The sequence below is a fragment of the Cyprinodon tularosa genome, unplaced genomic scaffold (genome assembly GCF_016077235.1).
Source record: "Cyprinodon tularosa strain WSP-4 unplaced genomic scaffold, ASM1607723v1 ctg1458, whole genome shotgun sequence".
Lineage (NCBI taxonomy): Eukaryota > Metazoa > Chordata > Actinopteri > Cyprinodontiformes > Cyprinodontidae > Cyprinodon > Cyprinodon tularosa.
This window is the reverse complement of record NW_024038285.1, coordinates 27,501-51,467: the sequence shown is the minus strand read 5'-3', so window position 1 is coordinate 51,467 and position 23,967 is coordinate 27,501. Positions and strand designations below refer to the sequence as shown.

At 47.2% G+C, this 23,967-nt stretch overlaps 2 protein-coding genes across 6 annotated transcripts in view; both read left to right on the top strand.

Annotated features, from left to right (window-relative positions):
- The first annotated feature begins 475 nt into the window (after positions 1–475).
- Positions 476–13,261, top strand: LOC119779333 (heterogeneous nuclear ribonucleoprotein Q-like). 4 transcript variants are annotated; one of them, XM_038278941.1, is made up of 11 exons: positions 476–652; positions 4,134–4,299; positions 4,705–4,823; positions 4,909–5,130; positions 5,918–6,094; positions 6,177–6,312; positions 6,399–6,604; positions 7,903–8,052; positions 8,126–8,247; positions 10,148–10,532; positions 11,832–13,261. In XM_038278941.1, the coding sequence occupies exons 1-11, from the start codon at positions 650–652 to the stop codon at positions 11,868–11,870; spliced, it is 1,725 nt and encodes a 574-aa protein (XP_038134869.1). In that variant the 5' UTR covers positions 476–649; the 3' UTR covers positions 11,871–13,261. The 4 variants fall into 4 exon arrangements, with proteins under 4 accessions (XP_038134869.1, XP_038134868.1, XP_038134867.1 ...); XM_038278940.1 differs by having other exon boundaries at positions 11,829–13,261; XM_038278939.1 differs by having other exon boundaries at positions 10,148–10,689.
- Positions 13,262–15,801: 2,540 nt separating this feature from the next.
- LOC119779332 (sorting nexin-14-like) overlaps positions 15,802–23,967 on the top strand; it is a 16,850-nt gene continuing 8,684 nt past the window's right edge. For both annotated transcript variants that reach the window (XM_038278937.1, XM_038278936.1), the window contains exons 1-17: positions 15,802–16,343; positions 16,987–17,107; positions 17,178–17,251; positions 17,605–17,683; positions 17,750–17,793; positions 17,868–17,955; positions 18,782–18,866; positions 18,963–19,119; positions 19,196–19,271; positions 19,916–19,960; positions 20,047–20,127; positions 20,202–20,316; positions 20,397–20,552; positions 22,418–22,542; positions 23,382–23,440; positions 23,700–23,832; positions 23,903–23,967. The exon at positions 23,903–23,967 is cut by the window's right edge and continues 122 nt beyond it. In XM_038278937.1, the coding sequence (XP_038134865.1) occupies positions 16,207–16,343; positions 16,987–17,107; positions 17,178–17,251; positions 17,605–17,683; positions 17,750–17,793; positions 17,868–17,955; positions 18,782–18,866; positions 18,963–19,119; positions 19,196–19,271; positions 19,916–19,960; positions 20,047–20,127; positions 20,202–20,316; positions 20,397–20,552; positions 22,418–22,542; positions 23,382–23,440; positions 23,700–23,832; positions 23,903–23,967 (1,640 nt within the window). In that variant the 5' untranslated portion in view covers positions 15,802–16,206. The remainder of the gene's footprint in view (positions 16,344–16,986; positions 17,108–17,177; positions 17,252–17,604; positions 17,684–17,749; positions 17,794–17,867; positions 17,956–18,781; positions 18,867–18,962; positions 19,120–19,195; positions 19,272–19,915; positions 19,961–20,046; positions 20,128–20,201; positions 20,317–20,396; positions 20,553–22,417; positions 22,543–23,381; positions 23,441–23,699; positions 23,833–23,902) is intronic.

Genomic DNA, 23,967 nt, shown 5'->3' with positions numbered 1-23,967 from the left:
AAACACAGGAAGGAGCAATCAGCTAAGTGAGCTTAGTGCTTGGAAAAAATCTTTCATTCCTTTAGAGACAGCATGAAAAGTCAGCTGAGTACAAAACATAGAGAGGAAAACAAGAAGAAAAGGGACAAGAAGAGAGGGACACAACCTAGAACAGATAATGGATGTCTATTCTATTAACATTTCTCTATCTGGAGAATGGGGCTGTTCTATGTGTTGTCTTCTCCATTCAGAGGGCCCCCTGCCTGTCTTTGCCTAGGGCCCCAAATTTCCTGATTCCACCCCTGATCAGGAATATTCTGACTGTATTATACCGTTATTACCGCAGCGTTCTGGCTGTTTTAGCGTTATTAAGGTGTGAAGGTGCTGTACTGCTGTGTAATAAGGCAGAGAGCTGCTAGGCTAAAGGCTAGCCTCTGTTTCCCGCTGAAACCCAGATGAATGAAACCGGAGCAGCCCCTGAATCCCCCCCTCAGAAACCCTGTTTCTCTAAAAGGGAAGAAGAGGACCTCGGGACTGTACCTAGTCGCCATTTTCTCACCTCGGGTGCAAAAAGAAACCAAAGTGCACCTCACCGGCGTCCGCCACCCCCCTCACTAGGGACCCCCGCAACCCGAACCGATCAGCACCGTGCAGCCACCGTTAGCCCCGGATGGTATGTAGGAGGATAAGCTGTTTTTTGGGGGGGGTGTTTATGTGAGCTGCCGCTGGTGGTTGATGTTCGCTCCGGCCGGCATCTGCTGCTCAGCTAGCCGGCATGTTGAGGGGGGGACACGGAGCGGTGCAGCGCTACACGAGCCTCCAAGAAAACACCTTTAGTGATCAGGCTCGCTATGAGGTCATAAGGAAGAAATAAAGATGCTTCTGCTGGTCTTAGCCTGTGCTAAGCTAACACCGCGGCCTGTAGAACCCTGTGCTGCTTGCTAACTTCGGGCTAACAGAGCATATTGTGTGTGAAGGGTTAAAGCTGCAGGCTTTTATGGCTCTCTGTTGATCCTCTAAAGACATAGAACTGCTAAGAGCGCCGCTCCCTGCTGGCGGGGAAGTGTTGGAGTTCAGAGAACCGCAGTGATGGCGGAGCAGCCCCGTTAAAGATCAGGAGGATGGCGCCAAGCACCGCTGTGTGTTTATCAGGAGCAGGGCTCTGACCGGGCTCTCTGATTGGCCACCGTTCAACGATACATGATCACAGATATAAACCACCTAGATCCTGATGGCACAATGTTAGCCTGCAGAAGATGCTCAGCAACAATAATAATGCTGGATCTGGTATTAACTCAGCCATACGATGGAGTATTAGGGCCAGGCTAGAGATTTATTTATTTATTTTATTACGAGAATAAAGTCGTAATATTATGAGAATAAAGTTGTAATAACACGAGAATGAAGTCGTAATATTATGAGAATAAAGTCGTAAAATTATGAGAATATATTACGAGAATAAAGTCGTAATATTATAAGGATGATGTCGTAATATTATGAGAATAAAGTTCTAATACTATGAGAATAAAGTCGTAATACTATGAGAATAAAGTCGTAATACTATGAGAATAAAGTCGTAATACTATGAGAATAAAGTCGTAATACTATAAGGATGATGTCGTAATATTATGAGAATAAAGTTCTCATACTATGAGAATAAAGTCGTAATACTATGAGAATAAAGTCGTAATACTATAAGGATGATGTCGTAATATTATGAGAATAAAGTTCTAATACTATGAGAATAAAGTCGTAATACTATGAGAATAAAGTCGTAATATTATGAGAATAAAGTCGTAAAATTATGAGAATATATTACGAGAATAAAGTTGTAATATTACGAAAATAAAGTAGTAATACTATGAGAATAAAGTCGTAATACTACGAGAATAAAGTCGTAATAATATGAGAATAAAGTCGTAATATTATAAGGATGATGTCGTAATATTATGAGAATAAAGTTCTAATACTATGAGAATAAAGTCGTAATACTATGAGAATAAAGTCGTAATATTATAAGGATGATGTCGTAATATTATGAGAATAAAGTTCTAATATTATGAGAATAAAGTTCTAATACTATGAGAATAAAGTCGTAATACTATGAGAATAAAGTCGTAATATTATGAGAATAAAGTCGTAATACTATGAGAATAAAGTTGTAATATTATGAGAATAAAGTCGTAAAATTATGAGAATATATTACGAGAATAAAGTAGTAATACTATGAGAATAAAGTCGTAATACTACGAGAATAAAGTCGTAATAATACGAGAATAAAGTCGTAATATTATAAGGATGATGTCGTAATATTATGAGAATAAAGTTCTAATACTATGAGAATAAAGTCGTAATACTATGAGAATAAAGTCGTAATACTATGAGAATAAAGTCGTAATATTATGAGAATAAAGTCGTAAAATTATGAGAATATATTACGAGAATAAAGTTGTAATATTACGAGAATAAAGTAGTAATACTATGAGAATAAAGTCGTAATAATACGAGAATAAAGTCATAAAATTATGAGAATATATTACGAGAATAAAGTCGTAATACTACGAGAATAAAGTCCTAATACTACGAGAATAAAATCATAATATTACGAGAATAACATCGTAATATTATGAGAATAAAGTCGTAAAATTAGAAGGATGATGTCGTAATATTATGAGAATAAAGGTTCTGCTCAGGTCCAGAGCTTTGGATTTATTGATGGATCTACGTTCCCACCCTCACCTATGGTCATGATATCTGGGTAGTCACCCAAAGGACAAGATCGCGAATATTAGCGGCTGAAATGAGTGTCTTCACAGGGTGGCTTCACCCTTCCAGATGGGGTGAGGAGCTCAGTTACCTGGGAGGAGCTCAGAGTAGAGTGGTTGCTCCTCCACGTTGAAAGGAGCCAGCTAAGGAGGCTCTGGCATCTGCTCCAGATGCTTGCTGGTCGCCTCCCTCTGGAGGTGTTCCAGACATGTCCCATTGGGAGGAGACCTGGTCATTGGGAGGAGGCCTGGTGGAAGGACCAGGACACGCTGGTGTCGCCTCCCCCAGAGCAGCTGGAGGAGCTGGCTGTGGATCAGGAAGTCTGGGCATCTCTGCTTAGACTGCTGCCTCCATGACGCAGCCCTGGATAAAGAGGAAGAGGATGGATGGAAATAAATGGCGGTCTATGGATGACTGGACAGGCTCCAGTCCACCGCAGTGCAACACTGGACAAACAATCACCTAAGGAGGATTTAGAGGAGACGGTTAACCTAACACTCATGTTTTTGGACTGAGGGAGGAAGCTGGAGTACCCAGAGAGAACCCACACATGCTCAGGGAGAACATGCTAACTCCATGCAGAAAGACCAGGAATCGAACCCAGAACCTCCATGCCATAAGGCAGCAGAGCTACAAACTGTGCCACAGTGCAGCAGCCATTTTGGCTAAATATTTTTGAAAGAAAAAAGGGTTTTCTGATAAACTTTTTAAATCAATGTTTTTTTTCTTATTTAATTCTTTAATTTTTTGGGGGACATTTTATATTCTCTAATCTGTTTTCCAGATAATGAAATATTGTGATCATATTTTAGCTCCATATGACACGCCCTTACTTAGGAGAATCCCGTTAATTCTTAATTCATTGCGTAAGGAAAGATAATTAAACGTTTTAAACATTTACTTCTGATAAAAAATTATGATTTCCTGTTTAGACCAGATATAAAAACCACATTTCAGTTTCCAGTATTACAGCAGAGCAATAAAATACAAATAGAAACTTAATAAACAGTGTGTATGAACCTGCTTTAAAGGTAATTTGAATGGTTGAAACGGGCCTCATCAGAACCCAGATTCTGATTCAGAGAGAACTTTGGTAGCGATGGATGCCAAAGGTTTAATCACTTTAGTAAACTGGAGGTTTAGCGGTTTAAATCTTTGACTGTTACCTGGGGAACCGGGTTCTGATCCTGGTTCTGATCCAGAAGAGCAGCCGGTGACCCCAGAGAGTTGGAGACCGAACTTTAACTGCTCAGCGTTTTACTATTGATCTTTACCATTTTACCATCCATTTAAACCGATCCAGTACCAGTCAGATGGAGCCTAACCATCCCAACCTTCACTCTAAGAAGGGAGGGCCATTTAATGACACCTTCAAACTCTGTTCTCAGATGTCTGCAGACATGGAGGCGGATCAGGACCAGGTGAACGGGAACGGCACCGAGGAGCCCATGGAAACATCAGCTGCAGTGACCCGATCAGAACATTTCCAGGCTCTGTTGGACGCTGGTTTGTCTCAGAGCGTCGCTGAGAAACTAGATGATCTATATATAGCAGGTAAGCCTAAACCTGTGTTAGCCGCTTCTGTAGGATATAGGGGTGTAAATCACATCCATCATGGCGATTCCATTCAGTATCGATTTCCTGACCCAACGATTCGATTTGATTAATTGGTTCATTTTTTTTTAACTTACAGGCTAGACAATGTTTCAAATTGAAATAAATCAATGAAAGCTGTAATATTGTTATGCATTTATTTGAGAAACAACAAATTACAGAAGTAGAAAAGTTGTACTCCACCTATTCCTATTACTACTGCATTCACTGAAAAATAATAATACTATATTCCGGGCTGTTATCTGTAATCCGATAAATCGTTAACGGCGTTACCGTCATGGCTGCCGGCTGATCTGTTTAGTGGTTGAAAAGCAGTTATTTTACTCTCTGCTCGTCCTCCTGCAGGCCTGGTGGCTCACAGCGACCTCGATGAAAGGGCCCTTGAAGCTTTGAAGGAGTTTAATGAAGATGGGGCCCTCCAGGTGCTGGTCCAGTTCAAGGAAAGTGATCTGTCCCACGTTCAGGTGAGTTCCCTCCTCCGAGAGGCGGAGCTTCTGCAGATGTTTTCAGAGAGCAGCCTGGGACCTCTGTCTCCTCTGTCCGTCCCAGAATAAAAGTGCCTTCCTCTGTGGGGTGATGAAGACCTACAGGCAGCGAGAGAAGCAGGGGACCAAGGTGTCTCCTGCCACTAAAGGACCCGACGAGGCCAAGATCAAAGAGCTGCTGGAAAGAACCACCTACACTCTGGACGTAACAACGGGTCAGCGGAAGTACGGCGGCCCGCCGCCGGAGTCCGTGTACTCAGGACCGCAGCCACCCGTGGGCACTGAGGTACCAGGGACCAACCGGAGGAACTCGCTTCCTTCACTGTTGCTAAAAGGGTTGGAGAGTAAAAAAACATTCAAGTTTATTTTTCATATTTAAATATTTCAAATTAAATTTTTTTCTAATCAAATTTTTTGCAGATTTTATGGGTTCAAATTTTAGTTTCAAATTAATGAATTATTCTGTAAATAAATAATTTTACAGATTTAATATTTACTATTATTTGTCTGTTGCAGGTTGAGTTTTCCGATTTGCATTCTTTTCAAACTTTTCTACATCAGATTCTCTTCACTTACATCCAGATAGAGACGGACTCTCGGCCAATCAAAACGCTGCTAGCGTCCTGCAGACCAACACAAATGCATCTTTGCTCCAGAAGAAAACAAAAAAACTATTTGAAAATAATGCAGATTTAAAACTTAATCTGAAAAACAGAAATAAAACATCTGTAAATAAAAATATTTCTTGAAAAAGTAAAGGTGTAAAACCTGTTGAAAAAGGTTTCATTAAAATTTGAAAAATAAACTTGAAACATTTCAAGCTGAGAAAACAGCAAAGTAACAGAAGTTTCATTTCTAAATAGCTTTTTGTTTCAATTTTAATTTACTGATTTTTTTACTAATTGTTTTCTCTGCTTGCAACAATAATGGATGAAAATCCTCTCCACACCCAGCTGCTGTTTCACATCACCGCCTTTCAAAATAAAAGCCTGGTGTATTTGCTAACGTCAGAGAAGCCGTCCTTCCTGTGATTCCACCGACAGTTTTCGGAACGTTCCTCCTTCTCTCTGCAGATTTTTGTCGGGAAGATCCCACGGGACTTGTTCGAAGACGAGCTGGTTCCTCTCTTTGAGAAAGCCGGGCCGATCTGGGACCTGCGCCTGATGATGGATCCTCTGAGCAGCCTGAACCGGGGCTACGCCTTCGTCACGTTCTGCGCCAAGGACTCCGCCCAGGAGGCGGTGAAGCTGGTGGGTCTGAGGGGGAAATGACATCATCTCAGGATGCACGCAGGGCTTGGATCGGTTCTGAAAGCTGTTCTCTGTTTTTCAGTGCAACAACTATGAGATCCGGCCGGGCAAACACATTGGCGTGTGCATCTCTGTGGCCAACAACAGGCTGTTTGTCGGTTCAATTCCCAAGAGTAAAACCAAGGAGCAGATAGTGGAAGAGTTTTCTAAAGTCACAGGTAAAGCTCTCCTTCTGCTCTGCTGCCTCCCCCCTCCCCCATGGCTTTAACCCAACCCCTCCTCTGGGTCTCCTGTGGTTCCGCAGAGGGGCTCAGTGATGTCATACTGTACCACCAACCCGACGACAAGAAGAAAAACCGAGGCTTCTGCTTCCTGGAATACGAAGACCACAAAACCGCTGCTCAGGCGCGTCGCCGGCTGATGAGCGGCAAGGTCAAGGTCTGGAGCAACCTGGTGACGGTGGAGTGGGCCGACCCCATCGAGGACCCCGACCCAGAGGTCATGGCCAAGGTGGGAAGAAAATCCATCCACAGCTGGAGGTTCTGTTGCCTAAATGGCAGAAAAACCTGTTAATCGATTCATCCGCCTCAGTCCGCTTTTCCTTCGCCAAAGTCTCCATTTATACAGGAAAAGAGTCGCTAGAATCTTAGCAACACGGGCAAATGATCAGCTGCAAACTGCACAGCAAATACGCAGCGATTAGAACCAATAGCTGCAAACATGTGTCCATCCGCTAACAATCCGCCTTAAGCTGGTCTAAGCCCTCGCTGGCAGCTGCCTGGCCTCTGCCCCCGCAGCTGCATGTCTGGTGACATCATCACACTGGTTTAGCATTGATGATGTCATCAGTGTGACAGAAATCAGGGAAGTGAAGAATGGAGAGCAGCATGGAAGGAAGCCAGGGCGTAGTCAGTGAGTGTTACTGTTTCTCTCTATTATCTGTCTCACCAGAGCTGCTCCATGTTTATCGTGTTTCTGCTTGTTAGATCAGAAGCGACTGGCGCAGTGTGATGGCGTCCATCCGCTGCGTTCAGTGGTATCACGTAATTTAGCGGGTCGACCCAGCTCTGGTGTTCCCACAGCAATCCGATCAGAGATTTTAACGCGGGTCGCTGTCCAAGTCGTTTGACCCGGGTAGACACGCGTCGGTGAGCTGTTCCCTCTGCCACTACAAGCTGATGGTCCACGTTTTCCTTTTAAAAAAAATGCATATGCACATCCATGTACCCACTCCAGAGAGGGAACGCCTATTAAACGCGTGCGAGAGCGTGCACGAGCCCATTTCCTCTCGTGCACGCTCTGCTTTAAAGCTGCTGTTTGCATCGCTCAGACAAGCTCACTTTCCAAAAGAAGATTTGCAGTTTTTGCACCATGTCAGACTCACCAGCGGTTAGTGAAAATGGTGACGAGCACGAAGGACGGCCTCACAGAACCATCTCACCAGAATGATTGACAGTTAGGAGGACCAGTGATTGAGATGATCCACGTCCTCCACTATGATGCTTTGATGTTCTTCAATAAAAAACTGCCATATTTATTTTATCCATGTTTTTTTCTCTGGATGGTTTTTGATGGAAACGCTGTAGCTGCGACCTTTAAAAAGGTCACAGGCCTGTATCCAGGCAGATTCCTGGAAAATCGAGTGGAAGGATAAAGAAGATGGAAACAGTTCTTCCAGCTGGACCTGGTAGCGGCCCACATGGCCAGAACCGCCCCCTGCTTTAACCTTGTTGGGTTTTAATGAGCGGGAATCCAGATGTGGAGTGAAACTCAGCGGACGGACTGACAGTCCAAACTTCTCTGTGCAGGTGAAGGTCCTATTCGTGAGGAACCTGGCCAACGGCGTCACAGAGGAGATCCTGGAGAAGTCCTTCAGCCAGTTTGGGAAGCTGGAGCGAGTGAAGAAGCTGAAAGACTACGCCTTCATCCACTTTGAGGAGCGTGACGGAGCGGTGAAGGTACGGAGGCCGGGCTCAGGTCAGCCCTGGTCTCTCTGCTCGGCCGTCGGCTGAAGCTCTGCTCTGCCTGCAGGCTCTGGAGGAGATGAACGGCCGGCAGCTGGAGGGGGAGCCCATAGAAATCGTTTTCGCCAAACCCCCCGACCAGAAGCGGAAGGAGCGGAAAGCCCAGCGACAAGCAGCCAAGTCTCAGATGTAAGCGCTTCCCTCCGCTTTAATTCAGGCCTCCTCTAGGGGGCGCTGAGCTTTAGCATAGAGCTACCTCAGTTAGCCTCTGAGTCCAGCTAGCTGCAGGACTGGTTAGCTGACCTGTGAACCACACACACATATGTAAGAGTAGACCCTGCATTGACTTTCACAGCGCAGAAACTAAGGGCGCCATCTTGGGGAGGTCGACCTGCTACCCAACCTGCAGAAGGATGCCTCAGCGCTGTGCGGCGTATTTTTGTTTAAATCAACAGACTGCTAACATCAGGGCTTGAGGGCGAACTACATGAAGGCATCACAGCTTTAAAGACATTACTGAATAAAATGCAGATATACACTACATAGAATAGAACCTCCCTTTATTTTCCAAAGGTGGGAAAATTGTAGCCTGATAATCCAGACTAAATGTGAGATTAAATGTGTAATTTAGTCTGACCCCGATGAATGAGACATCGGAAGATTGCTGATGAGAACAACCCGTTGTTTTTCAAACCATGTCTGTGCCTATTGGCCAACGCTCTGACCAATGAGAGCCACTGACTGTGACGTAGGAAGCGCCACAGGAAGCTGGTGGGGGGGTGTAAACAAACAGCCTGTTGGTAAAACAGCGAATACGTCCTTCTTAAAAATGAACGAGCGTAGAGCCTCTTCCTGCTCAATGAAAACCCAAAGTCTGATCCTTCCATAACTGATTCCAAAGCTGAGTCAAAACTCGCCATCAGAGCCAGCGGTCCTTCAGAGAGAGGGCCGCTGCAGACGGGCTAACGTTAGCCTCGGAGCTCCGCTGGTTACCACAGTCCTCTCAACCTCGGAAATTGTTTTTGTAATTCCACATTAAATCGGTAAATGGATCATATAGTGACGCTTTAAAGTAAAATATTCTCGCCTCTAATTATCTTAAAACTTTATTGAACAACAGAAAAGAGAACTTTTAACTTTCAATGCAGCGCTCCATTGAAGGCGGCTGCTGCATCATGCTGCTGTTCCATAGTTGCTGCCATCTTCCTTATTGTGTTTTCTCCAGCGTCCTGCAGCTTTGTCGTCCCGCCCTCAAACCCCGCCCACTTTGAATCCAGACATTCAAAACGCATCTCTGCGTTGTGATTGGCCCGCATGCCTGGGGCATAAATTGAGGTTAGACCACTCACAGGCCAAAATGATTTTGGTGGGGGGGGGGCTTAAAAAATGTAGAAAAATAATAGAATAAGTGACAGAATATAAAAAAAATGTCCAATCCAATTTTATTTCTTCAAAAACAGCCTCAGCTGACCAGATGCTGTAAAAAACAAATAAGTAGAACATAAAACAGTGTAAATAAAGAAGCAAAACAGCTAAAACATGAGAGAAAATAACATTCACATAAAATAAATTAAAAAAATAAAATAATGTTCTGAACAGTGTTTTAACAAATACAAATACTGTGCTTCTAAAGAACAGATCATCAATATACAGCTTCCAACATTTTTACGGTATAGTTATACAGATATATATATATATATGTATTGAGAGATATGTGTATGTTTATATGAAGAAATTATAAAAATGTATGAGTGTTTGTGCTTTGCAACATGCATCCATCTTATCAGACCATTTTATTACTCTTAACCCACTTAGAATATTTAAATAAACTGAATCATTTGTTTGTTTAATATTCAGAAAGTTAAAGTTGATTCTGTTCCTGCTGAGCACATTTCACAGAGCCCAGCTGTGACCTCCCCAAGATGGCGTCACCAATGTCTGCCCACAGGGGAAGGCGGTTGATGTTATGTCTGTGGCTGTTAACAGCCCTGATGCTGAGCCAACATGGCCGCCCGCGGCGCTCCGCAGGCCCCAGCAGGTGGATTAGTTCATCAACAGCAGCTAACACGCTCTGTTCTCCCTCCTGCAGGTACGATGATTATTACTACTACCCTCCTCCTCACATGGCTCCTCCCACCAGGGGGCGGGGCCGAGGGGGCAACCGGGGCGGCTACGGTTACCCTCAGGATTACTACAGCTACGACGACTACTACGATTACTACGGCTACGACTACCACAACTACCGTGGCGGCTACGACGACCCCTACTACGGCTACGATGACTTCCAGACCCCGGGGCGGGGGCGGGGAGCCAGCCGGGGGCCCAGGGGCGGAGCCTCCCCGGTGAGGGGCCGCGGTGGGGCCGGCGCGCCCAGAGGCAGAGCCAGCTTCTCGCAGCGCGGCGGCGGCGTGCCCGGATTGGGCCGTGGAGGACGCAGATCAAGAGGAGGCGTGCCGCCAAGAGGGCGAGGAGGGGTACGTGGTGCGCGGGGCGGCCGCGGTGGAAATGTAGGAGGAAAGCGCAAAGCTGATGGCTACAACCAGCCAGATTCCAAGCGCCGCCAGACCCAGAATCAGAACTGGGGCTCGCAACCCATTGCTCAGCAACCGCTCCAAGGTGGTGATCATTCTGGTAACTATTCCGGTTACAAATCTGACAACCAGGAATTTTATCAGGATTCTTTTGGGCAGCAGTGGAAGTAAAGCAGTAGGGCTTCGATCTAAAATAACAAACATCCTGATTTTTCTCTTTTGCTTTAAAGACTTGATCTGATTGGCGCTCAGTCGCACGCTGCATTTTTTCCCTCCAAATTGGTGACAACTGGCAAGATCTCTGTACATAAAACCAAAAAAAACAAAAAAACCCGCTTGGACTCCAAACGTAACCCCACCCCCACCTGTTTCTGGCGAACTGCTCTTCTTCTCCCCTGTTTTTAGAGGCAGGTTTGTGCTGCAGCTAGCTGTCTATTTGGCTAAAGCTTTCTGTATGTTTTTACACATCCTGGTTCCATGTTTGACGTTGCTAACGGCAACATAATGTGTCCTAAACCTGTACTTCCACGCCATGAAATGAGGATCTGTGTCGTCCGGGTAACAGAGAGCCGTCCTATTTTTTATTTTTTTTGGCTTGTATTCTTTGCTGTTTGTCTGCTTTAATAAACGTACACGCACTCGTGTAAGAAAAAAAACAACAAAAAACTTCAAATTGTGTTGAAAAGTCATGTTTGGCCAAATTCTCTCTTCAAATTTCCTTGAAATTGAAAGGCTCCTTGAGGAAGAGAAGGACTGAAGGTTTGCGGACGCGGCGTCACCCTGCATGCCTCTCTGTGTAGTCACTCCATTCTTATCATGTCCAGAAACATTAATGTCTCACAAATTTGGTGTCCTAAATTCACTGGACGCAGCATCAAGCGTAAGCCCCCAGTTCTTTACATCACTGTGGGGGGGTGGGGGGGTTAGAGCAGAATCTGGTTTGATGTTTGAGGCGAAGCTTTTCTTGTCCCAGAAGGATCTTTCCTGCTGTTGATTTCCCGCCCTGGACTCTAACCCTGCATGCGCCTCCTGTGTTGTTTAGCTGCTTTGCATGACTCACCCCCCCCCCCCCCCCCCCCCTGGCGCATCTGTCTGGTCTAGCTCTAGGGCTGCTCACCGCTTTCCTCCCCTCCCTGTGTGCGTGGCGCTCCGGTTTCCGGACGGTTCTGCATGTGCGGACGCGTGCGGCGCCGCTCCCGTCTTCCGTCTCTAACTGCTGCCTTTTGTTACCCCGACTAGCAGGAGAAAGGCGTGGAGGCCGCCGCCGACGTGTTGCTATGAGGACCGGCACGGCCCCGCCCGCTGGAGGAAACGGTAAGGTCAGCTGACTGCGCGGTCCGATGGGGATCCGGCCTCGCCGAGGAGCAGAGGGAGGGACACTCGGATCCACCTGAGCCCGGATTCTTCTGGATGAATCTGTTTCTGTTTGGAGCCTTGAACTCTGTTCTGTTCTGGAGTTGGACTCGGATCATCAGAACCCGGCGCCGGAGACGGGGCCTTCCAGCAGAGCGGGTTTAACTACCTCAGTGTGAAGGGAGGGAGGGAGGGAGGGAGGCGGGATCCAGGCTGCTGCTCCTCTCTAACCGGGCCTCAACAGAACCTTGAACAGAAGAGCTGCTAAAATGACCCTCAGTCTTCCGCTCCAGAACCGACTGGGTTGTCTGGTTCTGAGCGCCCAGAACCAAGCAGAACCTGTCGGTTCGTCAGAGTGATGGAAGCTGACGCTTCCTAAAAACTCAGGACGCCACTTTTCTTTCCCTTCATCTGTGTTGAATGAAACGGGTCGGTACTGGACCGGACCGTCGTTCTGCTGCCGTGGGCCCGGTGCTACAAGTCCAATAATGTTTGATTCTGAGGGCGGTTCCTCCTGATGATCCAATCTGGGTCCCGCTCGGGTTCTGCTGACCCCCAGCAGGTTAGCAGAACCTTTGGAAGAACTCTGAGTCGAAGCAGAACCTTAAAGTTCTGTTTGGACCAGAACTCAGAGCCTGACGCTGATGTGGTCTGAACCTCCTGGAACCAGTTCTGACCTGGTTGAGTTCTGGATCAGCCGAGCCAAACAGAACTGGATCACAGGTGGGAACCGGAGCTGGAACCGCCCTGATGGAAGGTTAACAGTTCTCCACACCCCCCCAGTTCCTCACTGGGTTCTGATTAGGCCCGGTTCGCACGCTGATGTTCTGGTGGGTGTGAACAGACGGAGCCTGATGATCCAGCAGAACCTCGGTTCCCATCAGAAACTCATCTGTTTAAACCCAGTAGCCTCAGGTTCTGGTTCTGCTCTGATGTTCTGTGTTCCACCAGCAGACCTCCCAGCATGCCTGACAGAACCTCAGCCTGGGATCTGGACTCGGTTCTGGACCCGGTTCTGGACCCGAGTCCAGATCCGACGCTAACGGCCTCAGAAACGTTCTGCTTTGGGAATATCCGATCCGTAAAAGGTCCGCCGCAGCGGTCCTGGCTCCGTTGGCTCGGATTAAGGAGCCGTCTGTGAGGCGCTGAAAGGCATTCTGGGAGTTGTAGTAGAACACAGCATGTTAGCTTCTCCTTTAAGTGCTTTAAAACAGGAAGCTGTTGCTGGATCTGCTCTGAGCTCCTGCAGAGGAAATGTTTTATACTGTACAGCCGCCTAAACCTAAACTTATTTTTCTAATAAACTCGTTAACCTTCAACCGGCTGCTTTTCTCACTCGATCCTTTAGTTTCACACATTTACAGAAATATGGACTGATTTCAGTTTGAAAGAAGAGTTTAGATTTGATCTTTTAGCAACAAATTCACATTTTTATAAAACAGATTTATTAAATAATTTTAAAATGGGAAAAGTACAGTTTAACATATTCCATCCATAACAGTTTTTATCAGACAAAACAATATAAACTTAAACTGATTAAAAGAATATAAATGAAAATTAAAACAGGTTTAGCTAAAGTGAAATAAACTTTAAGGCTTATTGAGGTTTGAAAACTTAAAATCACGTCGGAAGCTTTGAGATTCAGAGAAACTAAAGAATCTGCACCTTTGAATAAAAAATCCACATTTTGTCCTGAAAAGTTCATCCTAATTTTACTCCTTTATATTTAAATTAGGATTCACAATTTTTTGTTGATAACCAATAATAATAACCACATAAAAACCTTTAAAAAAAACACATTCTGGTGATTATAGATCGTTGTGATTAGATTTAAATTTTCAGAAATCTGCAGAGGGATAGATATTATTTATAGTTTTAAAATGAACTGCTTTCATCTTTGATAAAACAGGAAATTAGAAAACCTTTTAAAGGGCAAATTACACATTTTAATCCCTTTCATACCCCTTAAAAATGTTGCCCACCCCCAGTAAGTAATGGTAAAAAGCTAATTAATAAGTTAATAAGTCTAGTTAATAATTATATTTAGGTTTCTAAACTAAAACCTACGTTCCAGTATCAACATTAATGCATCTAAAGTGATCTTGGACCAAAAAATGTGTTTCTTTAATTGTTTTTCATGAATTTCTTCTAGAAGCACTTTTATTTTTCTCAATATATTCGGGAAAATTGGTGTTTCTTGTTATTATGTTGACATTAATAAAAGAAAAATAAATAAAAAATCTATATAAAGGTAATAAGGTCTTGGATTAAATCTGGATTTTCAAAGTATTTCACTGAGGCCCTATAAAGGGTTAATTTCTGAAAACACGTTTAAAGAGAAGTTCCTCTTACCTGGGAGAGGGAACATTTTTTATTGATGTTTGATATAATTTTGTTACTGAATTTGAGATCCAAAACATTTTATTTATTAGAATAAACTGATAAATCACTTGAACAGAACCCGTCTGGCTACAGGAAGTAGGTGGGAAGTTGTTCCTCATTAAATGAGAAATAAAATTCGTCGATCTGCCGGAACGGCTCCTGATTTCTAAAGGGTTCCGGAGAAACACAGCGAGAACGGATCAGAGGAGAACCGCTCGGGTAAACAGACTCCAGGAGGGCCCAGAACCACAGGATCAAAGGTCATGGTTGAATGAGAAACCAGAGGCCTCCATGGGAGGGATCCAAAACAAGCCCCCGGAACCCCTTTCGGTTCCACTAAACCAGAGGTGACGGATTAGCGATTCGGATCCACCTGCCGGCTAATCCAGACCCAACCTGATTTAAATCATTTATAAATTACTGAATGTTGTCCAGAAACAGTGTCCAATTTCCCTTGCGCCTCTTCTCCTGTTAATACGGTAAAGCCCTGGGGAGCGTCCGGCTCCAGGCTGCACGTGATCCCAATGAGCCAATGAGCTGTCAGTCTGGGTTGCTGCTGCTGCTGCTTTTAGACACAGCAGGCAAACCTGTGGCAAGCCGGGCGATGGGAAAGAAGGAGAAGACCATGAGAAAAAGAGAGCAGAGAAAGTGTGGACTGCTGGAAGAACTGCGGTGAACTGGTGAAAGAAAAGTGAAATGGTGCTCAAAGATGACCCTGCACATTTAGAGGATGTTTGGCTCAACCTGCTGCTGTGAAGCAGGATTCTCCACCATGAACAGAATCAACAATAAATCTGGATCCAGGCTCAAAATGAGCTCCTTGATATGTGCTTGAGAATGGCTTAGTCTCCGGTTAAACCCAGGTTTAAAGCCTCGCAGGGCAGCCTAAAGCCCACTGCCAACATTAAGACAGAAAAAAGAAAGAAAATAACAAACCATCAGTTCAGGGGTTTGAGAAAATATGGGAAATTATCAATAAACCAAACTGAATGATTGCTGTTCTCTACTTCAAATACTATTTAGATTTTAAATGGAAAAAGTTTCTTTTTTTTTTTCTTTAAAAATTAAACCTATAACATGGATGCATTAAAAAACCCTCATTTTATTTCAGTGTTAAAGTAACAGATCATTAAAAATGTCTCCAGACCTTTACTGGTTGCTGGTTTTCTTTATTCGGACCCGCTGGTTTCTAATTGGTGACCCGTGACTAACAGAACCAGAGGTTCCCCCTGACAGGCAGCCACAGTGGAGGCGGAGTAATGCTCTGGGCTGCTTCGCACCAAAACAAACGATCGTTTAACCGGAAGTGGGGATGTTTGGAATGTGGGTTGCCATGTTGGGGCAGGAATACGCTCTGCTTAGCGGCCATAACTGATGACGTCAGCATTTTACACCTGGCCGCGTCGGTAAAGGTGAAGGAAGCTTCCGGTGTGGAGCGGCGGGTTTATGTGGCGGTCCGTGAACGCAGCACAGTTCAGGCAGCTGCAGGAAGCAGGAGAGACTCCATGTTTTAGAGCTCAGTTATCCTGGAAGGAGAAAACAAACCAGATCTTATAAAATATGAAATAAAAACTTCAATCATTTCCCAGAAAGTGAAGAAGGATCAAACATCAGAAGCTCTGCGTCTTTCTGTCGGACCTGGCAACCCGCTGTGGGATTAAAGCGCCCTGCCGGAGAGGAAGTGGCTCCGACCCGGAGAAGTCTCCAACCGGAAGCAAAGTTTGGACTAAAGCTGCAGGAGAACCAGAACCCGAACCGGGACCAGAACCGGGACCGACTAACCGAGCGCTTCCGGATGAACCGGCTTTTATTTCTCAGCCTGGGGATCATGGCCCCTGAAGGTCCCGCTTAGAGGCGTTTTTCCGGTGTTTGCTCCGCCGGGATGGCGGCCTGGAGGCGCCGCATGGAGGAGCTGCTGCGGGGCGTGAAGGTGGAGGTCCTGAGGGAGGCAGGCCGGCAGTACCCGCTGACCTGCTGCCTGATGGTGGCGCTGCTGGCGCTCACTGTGCTGCTCAACAGGTGAGGAGGAGGAGGAGGAGGATGAAGGTGGCTGATCCCCTGCAGGGTCACGTGACCCGGTTCCGTTTGGCAGGGTCAAAGAAGAACCCGCCTGACCTAGAGTAAATTAAAATTATATGGGCAAATGTGATTTAGTATTATGTTGGTTTAAGTTACACAGGTTTTTTTTTTTTTTTTTTTTTTTTTTTTTTTTTTTTTTTTTTTGGGGGGGTGAATCGTTTCCTGTTTTCTTGCTTTACTCCATATCAGTTGGTGGCGGTAATGCACAATTCACAAGTCTGCCAACCGCCATAAAATCCCATAAGAAGAAGAAGAAGAAGAACCCGCCTGTTTTAGTTAAAAATCTGTTTATGTGGTGAATCTAAAAAACGAGTTAATCCTTTGATCCTGTTTTATTACACTGCAAAAAATGTCAGTCTAAGCAAATAAGTCAATTTTTCTTATAAGTTTCATAGAAATAGTGAACGCAGCACTTTAAGGGGGGCTGAGATACACTTCATATTATCAGCGTTCTGATTGCATTGCAGAAATAAGGAATAGTTGTATTAACCATACATGGAAACAGAGTTTTCCGGGCCCCCCAGGAAGTTGGGGCCCCAGGCAGCTGCCTAGTATTTCCTGAGGGTGAATCCCGTCCCTGCAGGTACCTCCACGTCCTGATGGTGTTCTGGTCGCTGCTGGCCGGGATCTTCACCTTCTACTGCTCGCTCAGACCGGACTCGCTGGTTCCCAGCTTCCTGTTCCCCATCAAACCCAGGAACAAGGTGGGACGCTCTCCGCTTCTCCGCCTGCTTCAGAACCTCCGGGTCTTCTGACTGTCTCTGTGTCCCACAGCGCCAGGAAGCCGAGCTCTTCCCTCTGGGCCACAGCTGCGCCGTCTGTGGGAAGATCAGATGCAAACGACACCGGTGAGTCACGGAAGTTTTCACAGTGCTAAAACTTTGCTGTTCAGGCGGGCCGGGTCAGAACTCTGTAGAACCTCCTTCTGCTCCTCGTTAAACGTCTCCTGCATCTCCAACATCAGCTTCTCCTTAAAGAGGGTTTCAGGTCCGGACTTTGACTAGGCCGTTCATCCAACCCCTCCATTAGACCTCTGGGTATTTAGGATTTTTGTACTAATTTAGCTCCTTCCATCTTCTCTGCCGTCCCATAGCATGATGCTGCCACCGCCGTGTGGTGTTCCTGATGTCAGCATAGATTTTATTTGGGGTGTCAGAGTCAGCAGGTTCTCAGGTGTGTAATAACTGTCTGTCTGCTTCAGGCCCACTCTGCTCCTGGAGAACCACCAGCCCTGGTTGGACCTGAAGGTTCCCTCCAAGGTGGACGCCGCGGTGGCGGAGGTAAGGAGCCCGGCTCGGGTCTGATCCCATTCATGCTGATGGCGTTCTCACCTGTCCTGTCTGCAGGTGTTTGAGCTGGCTCTGGAAACGTTTGTGCACCCCTGGTACAGGTGAGAGGTCAAAGGTTCCGGCGTCACGCAGGCAGGTGGGCGGAGCTTCCTTTAACTTCCTGCTCTGCTTTCAGGGACATCACCGAGGATGAAGCCTGTCTGGATGAAGTCAGGATGACTTTTCGCTTCTTTGCATCGGTGCTGATCCGCAGAGCCCAGAAGGTCAGGAAGCATTAGGGGGACAGGGGCCCCTATGAACGGGGACCACGATGATCAGGGGCCAGGATGAACGGGGGCCACGTTGAACAGGGGCCAGGATGAACGGGGGCCACGTTGAACAGGGGCCGCGATGAAGAGGGGAACGGGGGCCAGGGTGAACGGGGGCCACGTTGAACAGGGGCCGCGATGAAGAGGGGCCGCGGGGAACGGGGGCCAGGGTGAACAGGGGCCGCGGGGAACGGGGGCCACGATGATCAGGGGCCAGGATGAACGGGGGCCACGTTGAACAGGGGCCGCGATGAAGAGGGGAACGGGGGCCAGGGTGAACGGCGGCCGCGATGAACAGGGGCCACAGAGAACAAGGGCCAGGGTAAACGGGGGCCGCGATGAACGGGGGTTGCTGTGAACGGGGGCCGCGATGAACAGGGGCCAGGGTGAACTGGGCCGCTGTGAACAGGGGCCAGGATATACGGAGACCGCGATGATCAGGGGCCACAGAGAACAAGGGCCAGGGTGAACGGCGGCCGCGATGAACGGGGGCCGCGATGAACAGGGGCCAGAGTGAACAGGGGCCGCGGTGAACCGCCGGGGCCAGGGTAAACGGGGGCCACGATGAATGGGGGCCGCGATAAACAGGGGCCAGGGTGAACAGGGGCCGCGCAGAACGGGGGCCGCTGTGAACAGGGGCCAGAGTGAACAGGGGCCGTGATGAACGGGGGCCAGGGTGATCAGGGGCCGCGGGCAACGGGGGCCAGGGTGATCAGGGGCCATGATGTTGGAGATAATTCTATATTTTGTTTTCTAACCAAAGTTTTCTGCTTGTTTTCAGGTGGATTTCCCGTCTGTGTTTGCAGACAAAGTGATGAAGGTTCTGATGAAGCACATGGAGATTCTGTCTAAAGCTGCAGCCAAAGGTAAAGAGATCAGAGCTGCTGATCAGTCACAGAGGAAGGTCTGTAATGGGACCCCGCAGGCGTTAACGGGGCCGTTCTTTGGGTTCCTGTGTTCAGTGAAGAACATGGAGGACCTCCAGGAAGCGGCTCTGGAGGAATACGGCGCCGACCTCCACGCCGCCCTGCACAGCCGGAGGGACGAACTGCTGTACCTGAGGAAGCTGACAGAGATGCTCTTCTCCTACGTCATGCCTCCCAAAGCCACCGACTGCAGGTGACGTCTCCAGAACCAGGTACCGAACCCAGACGGGTCCAGCAAGGTTCTGATCCAGCTTCTGTTCCTGCTCCAGGTCTCTGGCTCTGCTGCTTCGGGAAGTGATGGCCGGATCCGTCCTCCTGCCGACTATGGACTTCATGGCCGACCCGGTAAGTAAAGGAGGCGGACGGGTCGATGCTTCACCTCCACTGTGGCTCAGGGGCCACTCAGGGCCCCGTTGCAGCACTGCTCTGTCCCTAAATGAACCAGTCCGTGTTCTGGTATCGGACCAGTTTGGACCAGCGGGTCTAGAATCCTGGACTTCCTCTGGGTGAGCTGAGGCTCAGAGCTAACAGCTGTTAGCTTAGCTCAGACTGACAGGAAGCGGCGCTCTGGGTCACATGACCCAACCAGAGACGGATCAGAACCTCTGAGGTCACAGAGAAGCTTTCTGTTGGTTTTTTATTGACTGGTGTTAAAAAACATGCAAGTTTTTAAAAATTAAGGTTTGATTTTATACTAGAGGACAAAATAAAAATAAAAACCCACCTGGAGGCCGGATTCACGTAAATGATGAAGTCATTGTTTGATTGCTTTATTAGTCGGTTTCTATGGTAACCAATCATTTTAACATCTGTTTTTCTAAAGATATAAAATGAGGCTCATTTTATGTTGATAATATTTAGCTAAAATTCCGTAAATGTTTGTGCGGCGTGTTTAAAGCGGAGCTGTTGGTTTATCTTAGGGCTTTAAACTGATCATCCAGGCGGTAAAGATCTTCCAGGGTTCCTAACATCCACCTCTTCCTGTTTAGGACACCGTCAACCTCATGGTGCTCATCTTCCTGGACAACAACCCGGTAAGCTTAGTGTGTGGATGGCTGCTGGCGCTAAGCTCCTCCCCCTCACGGTAGGACAGATTCATCCAGATGTTCTCCATCTGCAGCCAGAAGAAGCTACAGAGCCTCCGTCTGCGCTGGTTCCCTTCCTGCAGAAATACACCAGCATCAGCAACAAGAAGCCGTCTGTGAGTTTGACCTTCTACCATCAGAGAGGCGGGGTTTAATCTGCTCGCTGAAGCCCCTCCCCCCCTCCCTCCAGGTGCTGAAGCTGGAGCTGAAGGAGATCAGGGAGCAGCAGGATCTCCTCTTCCGGTTCCTGAACTTCCTGAAGCAGGAAGGAGCCGTTCACGTGCTGCAGTTCTGCCTGGCTGTGGGTAAGATCCGGAACTCGCCGCCGTACTCCGATCCGCCGGATCTCGGATCCGGTTTAACCTTCAGAACCTCCGTGTTCCAGAGGAGCTGAACGATAAGATCCTGAGTCCGGAGCTGAGCGACTCGGAGCTGCAGCGTCTGCACGGCGAGGTGGTCCACATCTACCAGACCTACTGCCTGGAGGAGAGCATCGACAAGATCAGCTTCGACCCGCTCATCGTGGAGGAGATCCACAACGGTGCCCGAACCTTCTCCTGCATTAGAACATCCAGGGAGCTCAGTCTGGGTCTGAGGTCCAATAGAACCGGTTCTGATCAGAACATTTAGATCCTTTATCAGTTAAACATATATTCTTAACTATTATAGGGCTGCAGGAGTTTGACCTGCAACTGGAGGGCTGTCGGTTTAAACCCCGCCTCCAGCTTTCACTGCCACTGTGTCCTTGGGCAAGGCACTTATCCCGCATTGCCTACCGATGGTGGTCAGAGGGAGGCTCCAGTGTAGCTCACCACCATCGGTGTGAATGAGGTGACGTCTCCTGCGAGGAGATTTACTAAAACTATCGATGGTCTCCATGGAAACGATGGAGAAACACACCTGGAAAAAACACCCAGAGAGAAAACAATAAAGATTCATTGAAAAGGATCTAAAAAGAAAAAAAAATCTAATTGAAAAATGCATCTTTGCTGCTCCAGCTGCGCGGCAGTAAAGTGGTTCTGATGCGTGGTGGGCGGAGCTACTCTATCCTTTCTCTGCCTGGAACAATGGCGGCTATATTAGCTGTGATCAGCAGGTAGAAAGAAGTTAGAATCTATGTTGAAGTGAGAAAGTCCTCCTGAAAACATGGTCTGTGCAGTCAGTTCATCCAGATTACCATCCTGCCTTCAAAGATTATTTCTCTGTGGGAGCCGCTCAGACCCCCACATACCGGCGCTGCGCTGTCACTGGGAATCCCCAGCAGCAGCTGCCTCAGGCCCGAGAGCCTCTCCAGGGTTTTCCCCTCCTGTTGGTGGCGGCTGGAAGTAGATGTTAGCGTTTTTCAGGTCTGTGCTACAAACTGCAGGCAGCAGGATAATAAAAGCCAACATATTCTGTCAGCAGGTTTCTACATTTGAAGTTAATTTAGGCGTTAATAAACAGTTTCAGGGGAGTGATCATAGCGCTCTGCATCAGCAGTGCTGCGTCTGACTCCCTGCCAGCTCCCAGATCAGCTCCTCTCATTGGTTGATGAGGCGCGTCCAGCAGCTAAAGCTCATTTATTGCAGCAGCTGCTGCTTCTGAAGCGCCTCAGATGGACCTTGATGCGCATCAACCATCGACTTAGCATGTAAACCTGCTGCCTGAGGTCTGAATGTAGCATTAGACTAAACTTTATCAATCCTGTGGGATTACTCCTTCAGGGAGATTCTGGTTCCAGTAGCTTCCATAGAGCACAAAGAGTTAAAGCAAGACGCCATTAAACATAAAACTACAACAGTCAATATAAAAAGACTGAATATAGAACAAAAAAGCATAAAAAAGTTGTAATATCCTGAAATGTTTCCTTAGATCTAAAAATATCTGCAAAGTAGAGAGCTAAGAAAAGCTGGCAGGGTCCAGCTTCCAGCCAATCACAGAGCCGGCTGGCCTCCCCAGTTGGTCCAGTCTGGAGGCGTCCTTCATGGAGGTGCTGCTCCCCCAGCACCACGGCGTAGATGGGGACACTGGAAACCACAGACTGGTAGAACATCTGCAGATGTTGAAGGACCTCAGTCTCCTCAGGACGTCCATCTGCTCTGTGTCTTCCTGTCCAGTAATCCCAGTGATCCCTTTCTAATGAAATATACAGGAAACCAGAGCTTTGGACTGGTTTGGTGCACACAGTGATGCCTAATAATAATAAAAAATAAAAAAAGGTTAATAAAATACCAGAAAAAATGATTTAGACTTCCAGAAAAGACTAAAAATGATTAAAGTTCTAGAAAAGATGGAAAACTTATTTAAATACTATAAAGATAAAAAAAACAAATCAGTGTTTGTTTTTAAATGAATGATTTGCTCTGAGCAGCGGATCCTTCCAGAAGGAAGCGCTCCATGCTGACATGCTGCTGTGCTCGCTTCCAGTCGCCGCGGCGCCGTACCAGGACGTGGTGAAGCTGCAGAAGATGACCTGCCTGTTTGAGGCGTACGAACACGTCCTCTCTCTGCTGGAGCGAGTTTTCACGCCCATGTTCTGCCACAGCGACGAAGTAAGAAAAACACGCCTCCATCCAGAGGTCACAGCTCTGAGGTCATCAAGCACCTCCGCAAATCAGAACGTCGCAGAGAAGGAAACGCGTTTATCCTGAAGCTGCTGGACGGTCCTGGAATGTTCATGGAAAGTTATGGGGAAGGAAAAAGATCCACAGTTTCTACTTCCTATAATTAAAGGTATAGTGGAGGATGTTGATGAATTTATTAAAAGACCCGCCCTCTTTACTTAAAAAAAATAATAGTAAAGCACAACCCTGTACCCGCTGCCAAGAGGGAACTCCTGCTAATCAATCAATCAATTACTTTTTTATCAACTATAATTTCCATTGTAATCGAGATTTCAGTTTCAGTAAAAACCATCACATACATGGTGGGGGTGGGGGGGCTGAGGCCATGTGTGCCGCAGAACGCTGCCTTGGTCGCCCATTTCTTCTCGTGCACACTCTCTTTAATAGTTGCTGTTAGCATCACTCATACAAGCTAACTTTCCAAAATAAGTTTTCCCACTATGTCAGACTCGTCACCAGTAAGAGAAAACGAGGACAATGATGTTAAAATATCAGAATGATTGACAGCTATGAGGACCACTGATATAGATGATCCACGTCCTCCGCCATAGCTTTAACTGATGTCCATCCATCGCCTCCTGCTGCGTCTCCTGTGGTTATTAACACACTTTTTCCTTCCACTAAACTTTCCATTAACATACGAGGAGAATCCCTCCAGATGAACCAGATTTAGCTAAAAATGTGCTTATTTTATTCCTTCAGTCCCAGTTTGGGTCAGAGGGCTTAAAGTGAACAGTTCTGTTGATCGGATCCGTTCTGGTTCCCAGTACTTCAGACACCTGCTGAAAGGAGCCGAATCTCCAACCAGGAGCTCCAGGATCAACAGGTTGGTTCCAGGATAAAAACCCGACCCAGACGCTCGGTTCTGGCATCATTGGTTTTATTTCAGCGTGAGGAGAACAGGTGAGTGTTGGACTCCTGCAGGCGGCTCCCCGGTTCTAACTCGGTACCACGGACAGAACCTGCTGCTGGTTCTGAAGGTCCAGGAAGCTTCTGTCTCAGCGAGTCCAGCTCTGGTTCCGATCGGCCCGGCTGAAGGTCCTTCATCTGCGACGCTTCTAACCGCCATTCTGCTGCTTGTTCAGGAACGCTTCCAAACGCGGCGAGCCGTTCGGCATCAGCAGGATCGGCAGCAAGATCAAAGGCGTGTTCAGGAGCACGACGATGGAGGGCGCCCTGCTACCGCCCGGCGCCGCCGGCGACACGGAGGACGACACGGTGAGCGGCCCGCCTGGCGTCAGTCTGCCCTGCTGCAGCAGATGTTCTGCTATCTGAGCCGTCTGTGCAGGTGGAGGAGGCCACCATCGTCATGGAGGACGACGCCCCCGCCGAGCCCACCGCCACGCCGCTCAA

Excerpts from the sequence above, each read along its gene's own strand:
- LOC119779333 (XM_038278938.1), top strand. Across the intron at positions 4,824-4,908 it reads GTGATCTGTCCCACGTTCAG|AATAAAAGTGCCTTCCTCTG; the intron begins GTGAGTTCCCTC and ends TGTCCGTCCCAG. Across the intron at positions 6,313-6,398 it reads AGAGTTTTCTAAAGTCACAG|AGGGGCTCAGTGATGTCATA; the intron begins GTAAAGCTCTCC and ends GTGGTTCCGCAG.